General features: G+C 39.7%; 1 protein-coding gene across 1 annotated transcript in view; it reads right to left on the reverse strand.

Moving 5' to 3' along the window:
• The window catches only part of LOC102535474 (serine palmitoyltransferase 3), a 147,800-nt gene that overhangs the window by 46,617 nt on the left and 85,685 nt on the right, over window positions 1–15,498 (reverse strand). Inside the window, exon 9 of the mRNA XM_072943808.1 lies at window positions 11,408–11,534. Within this exon, the coding sequence (XP_072799909.1) occupies window positions 11,408–11,534 (127 nt within the window). The remainder of the gene's footprint in view (window positions 1–11,407; window positions 11,535–15,498) is intronic.

Genomic DNA, 15,498 nt, shown 5'->3' on the forward strand with positions numbered 1-15,498 from the left:
ACACATCTAACAATATGTTGCTGGGTTTGGTGGGGGAGAACTTGTAGGAAATCACTTTTGTGTCCACCAAACTCTCCACCAAGGTAGATGCAGAGAAGAACTTTTAAAAATCCTTGTCTAGCAATCAGTTTCATCTCCCTAATCACAGCCTTTTATGTCCCTCACTGTCTCTTCCCCACAGAGGTCCTGGGTGAAGAGTAACTTAGCAAGAACATCTGTGAGATAAGCTTGATGGTTCAGATGGGAAAGCATAGTTTGCAGCCCTAAACAGCTGGCTCTGAATAGGAGCATCATCTTATAAGAGAAGTTTGCGAATAGATCTTATGTCAAATATAAACAGTAAGAAAGTGAGAAAATTCCACCCAAGAGAGTGAACTGCTGTCACCCCGTGTACTCTTCAAAGCCCTAAATTTCCCCAATTAATCACTTCCATTTTTTCAAACCTATTAAACCCACGTGTAAAAATATATGCCCTATTCCAGGAATCAGAACAAAGTTCCGGGTCACAGCTGGAAGGCACAGGGGCCACTTTCTCCAAGTCCACGTCAGGTTAGAAGTAGGGTCAGTATCTCACCTGCCAATCTCATGGTAAAATTTCACAAATGATCAGGATGAATGAAATAATCCAGACAAAATAATGTAACAAGGAGGCCTGGTTTTATTTTCCAGTGCAACTGCATTATATTTTAGGTCTCACTTTTTTTTTCTTTTATCTTAATTTCCTCTCCAGAAGGAAAAGAGAGAAAATTAATTGAGATTCATAAATGAATGAAGTTACTTGAAAGACCTTGACATTTTATTCAATGCCTTCTCCTAATAACTGAATAACAAATATCGAAGCCTTTGGGAAAAAATGTATAACATCCCAGAAATGGTGCAGAATGAGTTATCTGGAATAAACTTGCCCAAGTGGACATAACATCAGAGGTTATGTCCAGCTTTTAGTGTTTCCCAAAGTAGAAGAAATGCTTAAAGTGATGTTGAGTGGAATCATTTTCATGTAAATTAAGTCTCAATACGAAGTTGCTAGCTTTATTTTTCCACCTGAGCACTGTTTTCTCTTGTGACTTTGTTACTTTGATTAGTCACATGCTGGGTGCCGACATGATGAACATCAGAGGTTTGATATTTGTTTAAGCCTCCTGGCCATCCTGCTAAAGTTCATGCAAGTCCTGGGTCTCCATTCTCTGACAGGCTAATCAAGCTTGTCCTTCATATTGAAAGTGGAGAATTGAGGCAGTTATCTGGATAGTATTAAGTTTGATTGATAATATCTAAGATGATGGGGAAAGGATGCTAGAAATACTACTTGTCTCATCTTATTGCAGCAATAACACCAGAATACTATACTCAGAGAGCATTAAATTAAAAAAAAAAATCTCATTGTGTTCCATTCTGTCAAATTCCTGTAATTTAGGAAACTGATAGCTAATTACCTTATTTCCAGGAAGAACATAATTCATTATTCCATCTTAATTTGACCTTATTTTTTCTCTACCTATACAATGTGCAGACACATCCTCCACCCTGCCACCCAGAAATTCCTTCTGTTTAAGGGCAAAGGAGTGGGGCAAGTGTGACTTCGAAGACAAATAGAAAATTCTATTTTAACTTCAGTTTAAGCACAGGAGCTTTTACAAGTGATGATATAGGTGTAGTCTACTGAAATCGGATACTATACATTAGGAATTGGGACTCTATTTATTTTCACTTGTAAGTGTATTTCCATCACTGTTTTCCTCTCCAGCAAGACACTACTGGCTACTCAATTGTAAAAAAGATTAAATATGTTCATGCATATGATAGCAAAGGGCAGTTTTGCAATTACAAAGTATCCCATCAGCCTTGCCCTGAAGTAACAGCAGGAAAAGGTGATTGAATCACAGGGATTATTTTTCCTATAACCATTTTGGTGAGATAATAAATGCATTAGGCATGGAGATATCTGTCTCTTCTGAGGTGGAGGGGTTTTCATAACCTTTGCAGTGTCTCTGATACAGGCTCAAGTTTGATAAGCATGTTTTGACATAACATAAAGGAAAAATAAAGTGGGCACACTTGTGAAGGAGGAAATGTAAATAGAGCACAGGAAAGAGTTTTGGCAAATGCAGATGAAGAAGGGGAAAGGAAATGAATAACTGACAGAGAAATAAAGAACCAGAAAAGAGTAGCATCTTCCACAACTAAGAGAAGACTGCTCTGAAGGAGAAAAGAGGAAGTGGAAAGGTCAGTCAAGTCTGTCTGGAGGAGGGCCAGCAGGTTAGCGTGGCAGTGGAGGTGTGAGGGAGCAGAGGGCATGGAAACAGGCAGAGGAGGAAGGTTGATGGCTGAGTGGAGAAGATGAGGTGGACTGGGCAGAATGGGCCACTCTTTTGAGAAGATTTGCAGCAATGAAACAGGTGACACAGTGGCTGTTAAAACAGGAGAAGGGGTAAGGGGAAGCTATTTAGGATGAAGGAAATGAATGAGTTCATGGCTGAGCAAAAGGGTGGGTGCCTTTTGAAGGTGGGAAGGGAGAGAATCAAGCACAGAGGCATGAATGGGATGAAGGTGGTCTATCTGCTAGCTAAGAGGTAAAGAGAGGAGTCAACGAATATCTGGTGAGAACTTGTAATTGTCAGGCTCTGTTCTCAGTGTAACAAACAAAATAGACAAAATGCTTGCTCTCCTGGAGTTTACAAACTAGTGAGGGAAACCAGAAACTAAGCAGATGCATATATTATCTGTCAGCTGTTCATAAATGGAAGACTGAAGCAGGGAGAGAAGTATTAGTGGGACAAGGAGGTGTGTACCATTAAGGATACAGCTGCCCCTCTCCTAAGGTTGATTTTGAGCAAAGAGGGGAGGACATTGAGGGAGTGGGCCACATGGGTGTTGGACAGACATGCTTTTCCAGAGAGACCAGCAAGTGCAAAGGCCCTCTGTGGGAGCTGTTTCCCAAGTTCTAGGAAAAGTCAGGATGCCAGCTGCTGGAAGTAGACCAAGCAAATGCAGGAGTGGTGGAAAACATGGAAATCATGTCCTGAGAAGCCCTGTAGGGCTCAGTCTGGACTTTACACTGAGTAAGATGGGGAGCAATGGAAAGTTCTGAGTGAAGAGATTATATGGTCAGAGTTATATTTTTTTAAATTATAACTTTGGCTTCTGTGTATAGAACAAGTCAAGGGCAGGAGTGAGGAGACTGTTCAGGGGCTGCTTTAGGAATCCAGGGGAGAGCAGATGGAGGCCATGGTGGTGAGGGGGAGAAGTGACTAGATTCCAGGAATATGTCAAAGGAAGTGTTGTAGGATTTGCTGGTGGAGTAAGTGTAAGACCTGAGAGACAGGAGGATTCCAGTTTGCATAAAAACTATTGGAAAAATTCAAGAAGGAAGGGGGAATGCAGATGAGTTAAAAGTAACAATAATTATTCACTTTTATCAAGTGCTTACTGTGTATCAAGCATCATGCTAAGTTCACCGTCTATATTACATCCCTGAATCCTCCACGCAACCCCAATTTAAAAGCATCGAACTGAGGCTGGAGAGGGTAGGCAACTTGCCATTCATGGAGCCACTGGGTCTGGGCCCAGTACGGTCTGGCTTCAAAGCACGCACTTTAAAACCTCCTCATGATTCAAATTCTATTTTCTCTGAAAAGTGAAAGTTTACCCCGAGTTGGGAAAAGGGAAAAGGGAAAGTAGGGGCAGAGAGCTAAAATTGAGGATTCAAAAAGAATGTTGATTGATTAATTGAAAACCATGCATCAAAGATTTAAACAGATAGAAGACAAATGTTGACAGTGCTTTCTTTTAAAAAAAATTGTTTTGTTCAGTTATAGTCGGTTTACAATGTTGTATCAATTTCCAGTGTAGAGCAAAATTTTTCAGTTATACATGAACATACATATATTCATTGTGGTATTTGTTTTCACTGTGAGCTACCAAAGGATCTTGTATGTATTTCCCTGTGCTATACAGTATAATCTTGTTTATCTATTATATATATACTTGCCAGTATCTACAAAATGTGAATGCCCAGTCTGTCCCTTCCAACCCTCCTCCTCACTGGCAAACACAAATTTGTGTTCTGTTCCTATGAATCTGTTCCTGTTTTGTATTTATATTAATTTGTATTTTCTTTTTTTTTTTGATTCCACATGTGAGTGATCTCATATGGTATTTGTATTTCTCTTTCTGGCTTAGTTCACTTAGAAGGACATTCTCCAGGAACATCCATGTTGCTGCAAATGGCGTTATGTTGTCGGTTTTTATGGCTGAATAGTATTCCATTGTATGAATATACCACTTCTTCTTTATCCAATCATCCGTAGAGGTACATTTAGTTTGTTTCCATGTCTTGGCTATTGTAAATAGTGCTGCTATGAATATTGGTGTGCAGATGTTTTCTGAAGTAGGGTTCCTACTGGATATATGCCCAGGAGTGGGATTACTGGATCATATGGTAAGTCTATTCTTAGTCTTTTGCATAATCTCCATACTGTTTTCCATAGTGGCTGCACCAAACTGCATTCGCACCAGCAATGTAGGATGGTCCACTTTTATCCATAGCCTCTCCTGTGTTAGTCATTTGTGGACTTTCAAATGATGGCCATTCTAACTGATGTGATGTGATACCTCATTGTAGGTTTGATTTGCATTTCTCTGGTAATTAGTGATACTGAGCATTTTTTCATATACCTATTGATCATTCGTATGTCTCCATTGGAGAATTAATTGCTTCTGCCCACTTTTGGATTGGGTTGTTTGTTTCTTATTAAGTCATATGAGCTGCTTATATTTTCTGAAGATCAAGCCTTTGTCAGTTTCATCTCTTGCAAAAATTTTCTCTAGGTTGTCAGTTAATTTTGCTTATGGTTTTCTTTGCTGTGCAAAAGCTTGTAAATGTAATTAGGTCCCATTTGTTTATTCTTGCTTTTATTTATATTGCTTATGTAGACTGCCCTAGGAGAACATTTTTGAGATGTATGTGAAATAATATTTTGACCATATTTTCTTCTAGGAGGTTTATTGTATCTTGTCTTATGTTTAAGTATTTGATCCATTTTGAATTTATTTTTGTGTATTGTGTAAGGGGGTGTTCTAGTTTCATTGATTTATGTGCTACTGCCCAGTTTTCCAAACACCATTTGCTGACGAGACTGTCTTTATTCCATTGTATGTTCTTACCTTCTTTGTTGAAGATTAGTTGAACAAAAGTTTATGGGTTCATTTCTGGGCTCTCTATTCTGTTCCATTTGTCCATATGTCTGCTTTTGTACCAATACCATCATGTTTTGATTACAGCAGCTCTATAATATTGTATGAAGTCTGGGAGAATTATTCCTCCAGCCTCATTCTTTTCCGTCAGTAATGCTTTGGCAATTATGAGTCTTTTATGGTTCCATATAGATTTTATTATGATTTGTTCTAGTTCTGCGAAATATATGCTAGGTAAGTTGTTAGGGACTGCATTAAATTAAATGTGTATATTGCCTTGGGCAGTATGACCATTTTAACAATATTGATTCTTCCAATCTTGGAGAATGGGATACCTTTCCATTTTTTAAAGTCTTCTTTAATTTCCTTCATCAATGTTTTATAATTCTCTGTGTAGAAGCCTTTCACCTCCTTGGTTAGATTTATTCTTAGGTATTTTATTACTTTGGGTGTTATTTTAAAGGGGATTGTTTCTTTACTTTCTTGTACTGTTTATTCATCATTAATGTAAAGAAATGCAACTGATTTTTGTACATTAATATAATCTCTGCCTTCCTGAAATTTTTATTAATTCCAGTAGTTTTTGTGTGGACCTTTTAGGGTTTTCTATATATAGTTCATGTCATCTGTATATAGTGACAATTTTACCTCTTCTTTTCCAATTTGGATCCCTTTTATTTCTCTCCCTTGCCTGATTGCTGTGGCTAGGACTTCCAAGACTATGTTCAATAGGAGTGGTGAGAGTGGACAGCCTTGTCCTGTCCCAGATTTTAGTGGGAAGGTTGTCAGTTTTTCACCGTTGAGTGCTATGGTGGCTGTAGGTTTGTCATATATAGCTTTTGTTATATTGAGATATGTTCCCTCTGTACCCAATTTGGTGAGAGTTTTTATCATAAATGGGTGTTGAATTTTATCAAATGCTTTTCCTGCATTTATTGAGATGATCAGGTGTTTTTTGTCCTTTCTCTTCTTGATGTGATTTATTACATTGATTGATTTGAATATGTTGAACCATCCTTGTGTTTCTGTGATGAACCCAACTTGATCATGGTGTATAATCTTTTTTTTTGTGCTCTTGGATTCTATTTGCTATTGTTTTGGTAAGGATTTATGCATCTATGTTCATCAGTGATATTGGTCTATAATTCTCTTTCTTGGTAGTGTCTTTGCCTGGTTTTGGTATCAGGCTGATGGCGGCTTTATAGAATGAGTTTGGGAGTATTTTCTCTTTTTCAGTCTTCTGGAGGAGTTTGAGAAGGACTGGTATGAGTTCTTTGTATGTTTGGTAGAATTCCCTGGTGAAGCCATCCGGTCCTGGACTTTTTATTTGTTGGAAGGTTTTTTAATGGTATTTCAATTTCATTTCTAGTGATTGGTTTGTTCAAGTGGTCAGTTTCTTATTGATTCAGTCTTGGTGGACTGTATGTTTCCAGAAACTTGTGCATCCCCTCTAGGTTATCCATTTTGTTTCCATATAGTTGTTCTTAATATTATCATATGATATTCTGTATTTCGCTGTTTTGGGTTGTAATTTCTCCATTTTCCTTTCTTATTTTGCTCATTTGTGCTCTCTCTTTTCTCTTCTTTGTGAGATTGGCCAGAGGTTTGTCGATTTTATTTACTCTTAAAAAAAAAAAAGCTCTTGTTTTGATTGATTTTTTATATTGTTTTCTTAATCTCTATTTTATTTATTTCCTCCCTGATCTTTATTATTTCCTTCCTTCTGCTTTTGGGTTTTTTGCCCTTCTCTTTCTAATTCTTTTAGCTGATAGGTTAGATTGTTTATTTCAGATTGTTCTTCTTTTTTGAGGAAGGCCTGTATCACTATAAACTTCCCTCTTAGCACTGTCTTTGCTGGGTCCCATAAATTGTGGTGTGGTTGTGTTTTCATTTGTCTCAAAGTATTTTTTAATTTCAATTTTGATTTCATTTTTGGTACTTTTTTTTAGTAGCATGTTGTTTAATTTTCATGTTTTCATCTTCTCTTATTTTTCTGTAATTGATTTCTAGTTTCATGGTATTTTGGTCAGAAAATATGCTTGAGAGAATTTCTATCTTCTTAGATTTGTTGAGGCTTCTTTTGTGCCCAAGTACATGATCAACCATAGAAAATGTTCCATGTGCACATGAAAGGAATGTATATTTTATTTTGGGGGTGTGTAATGTTCTGAAAATATCAACCAAGTCTAGTTTTTCTATTATATCATTTAATTTCTCTGTTGCATAACTTATTTTCTGTCTGGAATATCTATCCAGTGATGTTAATGCGGTGTTATGTCTCTGACAATGACTGTATTCCCATCAAGTTCCCCTTTTATCTCTGTTAGTAACTGCTTTATATACTTGAGTGACTGTGCTTTCTCTAGGGGAGAGTTTAGCATGGTTTGGGGCTCTGTCTCATGTGATTACATGTGCCATGTCTAGATGAAGAAAATGACTGAGCTGCCATCTTCTTGGGCCCTTTCAGAAGTGGTGTCCATCCCTGAGGGGCCCCTGTGAGCAAGGGATTCCTGCAGCTGCCACAACTGGTGTGAGCCTGACTCCCAGCTACACATCCTGAGATAAACAACCCTCCATCTTGTTTAGCATAAGTGCTGACCTGAAATTCAGTGGATCTTCATGATAGAAGTTGAGTCATGACATATTTATTAAGCCAAGTGATGGATTTGTCACTCAGAGTAACCCCAAATTAATTCAAGGCACAGTTCTTGTCATTGAGGAGCTTATAATGTTGGTTTAGCTAGTTGACCACACAACATCCATTTGTTTGGAGTGGCCAAGTCTCCACTTTAGGCTCAGTGTGATGCATGGAATGATGGCCAGCAGACTTCTCAGGGCCTGTGTAAGGCACAGGCAGGTCACTTCCCCTCAGCTCATGTGCATTAACACTGCCAGCAGCCTGGAAGCAGAGTGAGGGTGGCTGTTTGTGCATAAGCACTGTTATTTCACTAGGACTGCTATTTCGTCTTTGAATTTTGACTTCAAAGGAACATTGTCCTTATTCCTGTCACTTGCATTACTTTGAAGCATACAGCTTTGCCTTGCAGATGAAAGAGAAGACATTTATCAAGGAAAAGATTCAGCCAACAGCTCTCTAAACTCAGTCCCAAAGAAAGCCTTGAAATGCTTCAATCACAGCTGCAGGGGAGAGGGTGGAAGATGAATACTGGGATGAGGCTCTGTTTCAGGTGCTGTTAAGGCAACTCTGGCTTGATATAGTGTGCCCTTTTGAGCTCCAGGAAACTTGGCCTGGGAGTTGGCCTATCTCTGTAGAAAGGGGTGAGTTAATGCAAAGTTTCACTAATCCTGTTTATCTTATTTAAAGCAGGCATTATTATCAATGAAGCCAACGTGGTCACTCACTGTGTGCCTTTGAATTCTTCAAAAGCCAAATCAGACTGAACATCTGAAACTTGGCTGATGATTTTGTCAGTTTCTTTCTTACAACTTTCTTTTGTTAATTCCTTTGAAATGAAACAGGCAAAATTTTCTTCCTGATTCTCCTATCTTGACTCTAAGAGCACAAGTCTGTGTGCACATAACCATCTCTGTTGTTTATTTCTTTTCTCTCTTAAGATACAAGAATAATGAAGGGAAAAACTTAAAATGGGAAATTAAAAATAATAGCAAAGCAATTCTTTAATTATAAGTATAAGAGAGATACTCAAGGGAAGTATCTCCCACCAGAGAGGAAGTAAAATTGATGATAGCTATCAGTGGACTTATGATCACATCTTTAAATGTAATTTTTCTGTAGATCTTTTTTGATCAGATAAACAGAGTGAATTTTGTCTGTAAGGAAGTGATGAAGCAGAGCAGAGGTGGAAAGGAAATGATTGTCTAATTGGGTACATTATAATCAACTGATTCTGATAACATATATACCATAAACCCTAAGAAATTAGTGATCCATAAGTGATCCGTGAAACATAGGCTAATTTTCAGGGTTACTTTTTTCTAGTTATTCATATTTAAAATAATACCAATGGATAATTCTGATTAGTATAAAACAATTCAACTAACTTGCATTTCAGCTAAATTTTCAAACCATTGTTTTCCACTAAGAAATGCATGAGATCAAGATCATTAAGATGACATTGTGAGAAGCCACTGGTTCCAGACAAGTTTTATCATACAACCTGACAGCTCCTGTGGGAATGGAGACAGCTTTATTTCTAGCTGCAGTTTTAAAATATTGAAAGATACCTGCTTATTCTTATCTATACATATCCCTTACTGTACCACCACCACTCCCTGAAATTTGGGTGGGCCCTGTGACTGGTTTTAGCCAATGGACTGTAAGCAAGGTGGTAAGTGTCACTTCCAGGCCAATGCTCTTTCTCTCTATAATAGGGACTTGGGGGTCATGTGGTGAGATGGCCAAGCTTCAAGCTAACAACTGCCTGAGTCACTTCCCATAGAGAGGAATTGTGCAGAGTTATCCACTTAGTATTAGATCTGGTGTGAGCAAGAAGTAAACCCTGGTTCAGTTAAGCCACTGAGATTGTCAATCTTTATTTGTTATATTGGCCTATTTTCACACATCTTCATTAATCCAGAATCTTGAAGGAAATCTAGTCTTACCTCATTTCCATCATAAGAATCCTTCAAAATCATCCCTGGGACATGATCAAAATACTTCTGGAACACCTTCGGAATAATACCAAGTCATGTAGGAAGCCATTATATATTGTTTACTATACATAAAATTGTTTTCAGTCAAATTTTTATGTATTTTATATGTCTTAATGTACAGAATCCTCACAAAAACCTTAAATCATTGATATACTCTTCCTCATTTTATGGCTGGAGAAACTGAAGCACAGATAAGGAAACTTGTTCAGTACTGAACAGATAAGTCATTTGCCTATGGCACACTGAGTCAAGTAGTCTCCTAGGAGTCAAGTCCAGGCAGCTGCTTTCAGTTTATGCCCATAACCACTGCATTATGCTATTTCCCTAGATTGGATTCTCATTTCATTTTCTCATGTATTATTCAACAGAACACAGAATCACAAACCCCAAAAGAGAAGGCTGAAAAGGAACTTAGAGGTCAATCAGTCATTGCATTTTACATGGAGGAACAAAATATCCTGCAAGCCATTTTCATGTATTAATGAAAAACAAAGATTTTTTTTCCTTTCTTTTCAACCCAGTGACCCACAGAGCACTGAGACCCAGTAGAAGGACTTCAGGGATGTCAGGTTGGAGGCAGAAAGAGACATGACTTCAACCAAACCAGCCATGTTCTAATCTGTTTTATACAGTAGGCTTCTGGGTAAAATTTGAATGTGAGTAAAGTATTCTGCTGCTTTAATGAATTTGGAAAATGGTGGATCTCTCCATACTTCTACGGAAATAGCAGACTTGGACAGTTGTGCTAAACAAGGTAGAGCTTCATGTCATTTGGGAGTTGGAGGGGCATGGATTTTACAGCCCATTGGGCAGGTCTGGGGCCAGGAGGACTTGCTGCTTACATAAATGCACTCACTAGATTGCCTATTCCTCATTGTCCCCCATGGTGATATGCAATACAAGCTTCATAAACTGTATCTCAAGGAAGGAAGGAGAGTTCCAAGATCCTTTGATGAAATGATTTCTCAGAAAGAAGATAAAGCCCATTTGAGTTGAACAAAGTAGTCACCTTGGCTGTGGGGACCCAATATCAAATAAATGGCTGGAAATTTATTATTGTGAGTTTTCTGTCCATGCGTCCTTCAATGAGCAGTGGGGGGTTTCTTCTCCCAAATCTCTGGTTGGTAATAAGTGAAAAGTGAATGAATAGATGGATGGTGGGTAGATGAAAAATAGTGAATATTGAATTGACTAATTTGTTCTCAGGAAAACACAAGCGACAGCCTCAACCAAGAACAGGCAAACACACACCAAGATTTGATTCATTTTAACACAACTAATTAAACAAAATTATCCACATTTGCTGATCACGTTAAGAGGTGAATTAGAAAGATTTCCCTGCTTTAAAAATCACCCCCCCACTTTTTTGTGCTGACAGCAGTTCTAGTACATTTCTGCTCCCTGTACTTTTATATACCATGTACTGTTGATGCACACATGGCATAGCTTACAAATTGGTTATGTCAAGACAAAAGTGTATATTTGAGAAAGGCAAAGTTTTATGGGGCAGAAGAGAGACAGAGCAAGGTCTAGGAAAGGAGTTCAGGGGAGGTGTGCTCACTGCAGACCCTCTTACCTTGCATGGTCCCATCCAGTCCCATGATGAACTTCATTGACCTGATGATCTGCTCAGCTACTGGGGGGCTCATGGATGTAGCATATGCAGCACTGTGCGAGTGAACCCGTAAATAATCCACAAGGTCCTTTAATAAAGGAGGGAAATCCAAAAAGAAGGCAAATGAATCTCCATGTTGGTGGTGAGAATCACATCTAGTCCTGTCTCCATCCATCATAGCACAAGGCATTTGAGTCTTGAATGTGGTCTGCTTTTCAATGGGCATCACCAAACTGTTCATATTTCTATCCCTTCTTCTTGGTCTCGCCCTTAAAAACCTAAAAGGTCTACAAAAATGGGATGCTGCAAAATTGGAGTTGAGGTCTGTAAGGCAAACCCAGATGTGTAAAGGGAAAATGGTTCCCTTAACATGTGTTTGGGTAGCTGGCCTGTAGGAACACTGGGTTAGTATTCAGGAGTGTCCAGAGAATACAGGTTGTGATTTTTGCCTTGAGCGTGTTACAGTTGATTGTGCCCATGGAGGGGTAATGGCAGAAAAAGTAGCAAGACATGTAAACTCATATATGCAGCGTGGCTAAGAGACTGTAGAGGATAGAGATGGGGTATGGCCATGGGAGTAGATAAGGGAGGCTCCAGTGAGAATCTGGAGTGAAGTCTCAAGGAAAGAGGCAGATAAAGATAAAAAGAAAACTTCCAGGGGAGGGGAGTGGCAGAAGGAAGAAGTGAGAAATTAAACCAGAGTGGAGGTGAGGACCAGATGAACTCTGGTCGTGCCTGGGCAGGAGGGAACTACTAGAATATTCTTTCAACACCATTTGGAGTGCTGACCCCCTGAAGGATTCTGCTCTGTGCTGTGGTGGGCATGATTCTCCACCCACAGGCCTGGACTCTGAGACCAAACATAAGGTCCCAGGTAAGCCTGCTGAGAGCCCAAAGAAGCTCCAATAACTTAATTCTACACAGAGAGGTTGGGGGAGGGGCCTCAGACCTGGCATCTGGAGGCCCTCAGCCCTGGCTGGACAGACCTTCTATCAGCCCACCTGTATTGGCTGATAGCCTGGGACCATCGGGGTGTCCTACAGGAAATCTAGTGGCCCATGACAGCTCTGAGTTAGAAGTGGGGTCTGCAAGGATTTAGCCACCTTCTCTTCCAGGAAAACGAGGCAGCTGAGAATCTCACTTAATCCCACTTCTCTGATCATCCCCTCGAAGATGAACTAGGGGGAGATTCATCTCTCCAGTCCTCTTTCACCAGCCATGTCCACTCGCATTTCTGGACCTGGGACTATGCTGGCCTTTCACCTTTCTCTCTCTGGGGGTGCACGTGTCATGGTTGTTACCCAAGCACCTTTTTTTACTTGTAATTTTTTTAATTGAAGTACAATCAGTTAAAATTGCTATGTTTATTTCTGGTGCACAGCATAGTTATTCAGTTATGTATTCATTTTCATATTCTTTTTCATTATAGGCTATTACTACAAGGTATTGCATATAGTTCCCTGTGCTAAATGGTAGGACCGTGCTGTTAATCAATTTTATATATAATATTTAATATCTGCAAATCCCAAACTCCCAATTTGTCCCTCCACCCACTCCTTCCCCACCCTGGTTACCCAAACATTTTAAATGTTCATAGTTCATCTTCATGTGAACTAGTAACTAAAGATGTTAGCTCATTAAGTAGAGAGTAACTAAGATAAAAGGAATTTTGCTAAACATTCATAGTAACTTAAGTGGCCTGTCTCACAGGTAGTTGCTGACATGATTACCATGCCTGGCCCCGGGGGGATCTGGTAGCTTCAGTCCGGCTGCCACCACCTCCACCCCTCCACTTCCTACAGGTCCATCATCCTAAACCCCCTCCTCCACACTCCTTCTTCCCCAACTTCCTTTCTCCTTCATTTCACACTCGTCATGCTTTTTTTTTTCTTTTCTTTCCCTATCCCATCTACTCTGATTCCTTCTCCACTTCCTTTCACTTTAAATTCTCCATTTAAATCTTTTTCCTCTTTTTTATAAATATTTCCTCCCTCCCTCCTTTTTTTCCCTCCCTTTCTTCTCTCCTTTTCCCCCCACCTCTTTCTTTCTTCCATCTTTCCTTCCAAAAGTTGGTACAAGGACTTGCTCTGGGTTTTGTTCTGGATGCAGGGGTCCAAGAAGAAGAGGGCAGAAAACCTAGTCCCTGGCTGCCCTTCTCATTTACATTAAATCAAAATTAAATTTCTGTCCTTTTTTTTGTTTAGTGAATCTCAAAAAAAATTGGAAGTCTTTTCGCCATATCTGACGATATGGTGATGTTGATCTGACCTGAAGCCCAGGCCACATGCTACCCCAGGAAGCCCACTTTGTGGGATGGGGGATGGTGGGGAGGGGCTCAAGGAGAAAGAGGTGGTAATTTTCCAAAGTAGCTACAGCCAGGCTGCCCTTCAGACTCCTCTGTGAGCAGCAGCAGGGTTTTCTTTCTCTGTTGAGAGCAGGTGCCTCCCCACATGATGCTGGGAAAGTCAATGAGGGGGGAGTATATGCGACACAGAAAACAGGATGATTGGGGCTCATGTGGACCTAAGTCAGGAAAGGGCTATTTTGAAGTGATCTGATCTTGGAGAATGGGGTGATTAGGATAGTTGCAGAGGAGGACAGAGGCAGGGACATGTGCTAAAATTAGGAATGAAGATTGCATCTTAATCAGCAAAGGATGGAGTTGTCAAGTGGGACTAGAGGGAGAATCTAGTGCCTCCAAGGAAAGGTGCTGAGGGCTTGTTCCCTCAAGGGCAGGTCTGACAGTAGAGTTATGAGACAGGCTCTGGAGCCTGGATCACATGAGTTCAGATCCTGGCTCTGCCACTTGCTGATATGTGGCCATGGGCAAGTTACTCTCTGTGCCTTATTTTCTTCTCTAAAAATTAGATAATGGTAATATTTATCTCAGGGCAATTTTGAGGATTAAATGAGTTTATATAAATGTGATGCTTAGAAAAGCATCAGATACATAGTGAAGACCTGATGCTGCTGGCAATGATTGTTAGTTGATTACAAACTCAGAGCTTCTTGAAAATGGAGCACAGAGTGGGAGGAGGGGACCAAAAATTAAAATTTGTTGGAGTGTCTTTATTCCAGCTCCCTCATTTTGCAGAGGGTGATGCTGTATGTTATGTAACTGCACACCAAAGATTTTCAGCCCAGAACTTCCTCCATCCTTGTTGGGCATTAATAGTAGGAGTGAAAGAAAAAGAAAAAGAAAAAGAAAAAGAAAAAGAAAAAGAAAAGGCATTTTAAATAAAGGACAACCCAGTCCTGATGACAGATTGTATGACTCTGCAGAGTTAGGAGGGATGATATATCCACTGATAGACTGAGAGCTAATAATCATTGGCTGCTTGAAGCTCCATTTGAATAACTTCACAAACATTAATTCATTTTAGATTCACAATAATGCTATGAGGTAGGTACTATTTTTGCTTCCATTTTATAGATGGGATCAATGAGTCACAGAACAGGTCAGAAAATTATCCAACCAAAACATTGTTAGATAACAAGGATTTTGATCCAAAGAGTCTGACTCTAGATTAACCACTGCTTCCCCATTCCCCTGCTTTAGCACCAAAGTATATGACTTTTTCATACCAGAGGAGCTGGCTTGGCTCGGACAGAGACCACCTTCACTGCTACTTACCCCTGTGGTGCCTTCCTAATCCATAGAGACTGTGCCTCTGGAGGAGGAGGGGAAGGGGAGCATTCCTAATATACTAAAATGTTCATAGCAATAAGCCACAGAATGAACTGCACCAGTCTCAAAAGTTTTTGCATGTATTAAGTTTAATTTCTTCAGAGAATGTAATCTCCCCAAGAGCAGGGAGCAGAGATAGACACTTTATTACATCCTCACTTAAAACCCATAGTGGTGGGTCTCGTCAATACTGATCATCTAACAGAAAGCAAGGGGGTTTAGGGGCTGAGAAAGGTTGGTGAGAGTCCCTGAAGTATAGAGGGGGATATGAAGCTGCATTCTTAGTAGCAGGTGTAGCAATTTTCTCTTATCCCTGGGGGATCACTGACAATGATCAAAGAAACAAAACAAAGCTGCCTCTTAT

Source organism: Vicugna pacos, chromosome 19, assembly GCF_048564905.1.
Source record: "Vicugna pacos chromosome 19, VicPac4, whole genome shotgun sequence".
Classification (NCBI taxonomy): domain Eukaryota; kingdom Metazoa; phylum Chordata; class Mammalia; order Artiodactyla; family Camelidae; genus Vicugna; species Vicugna pacos.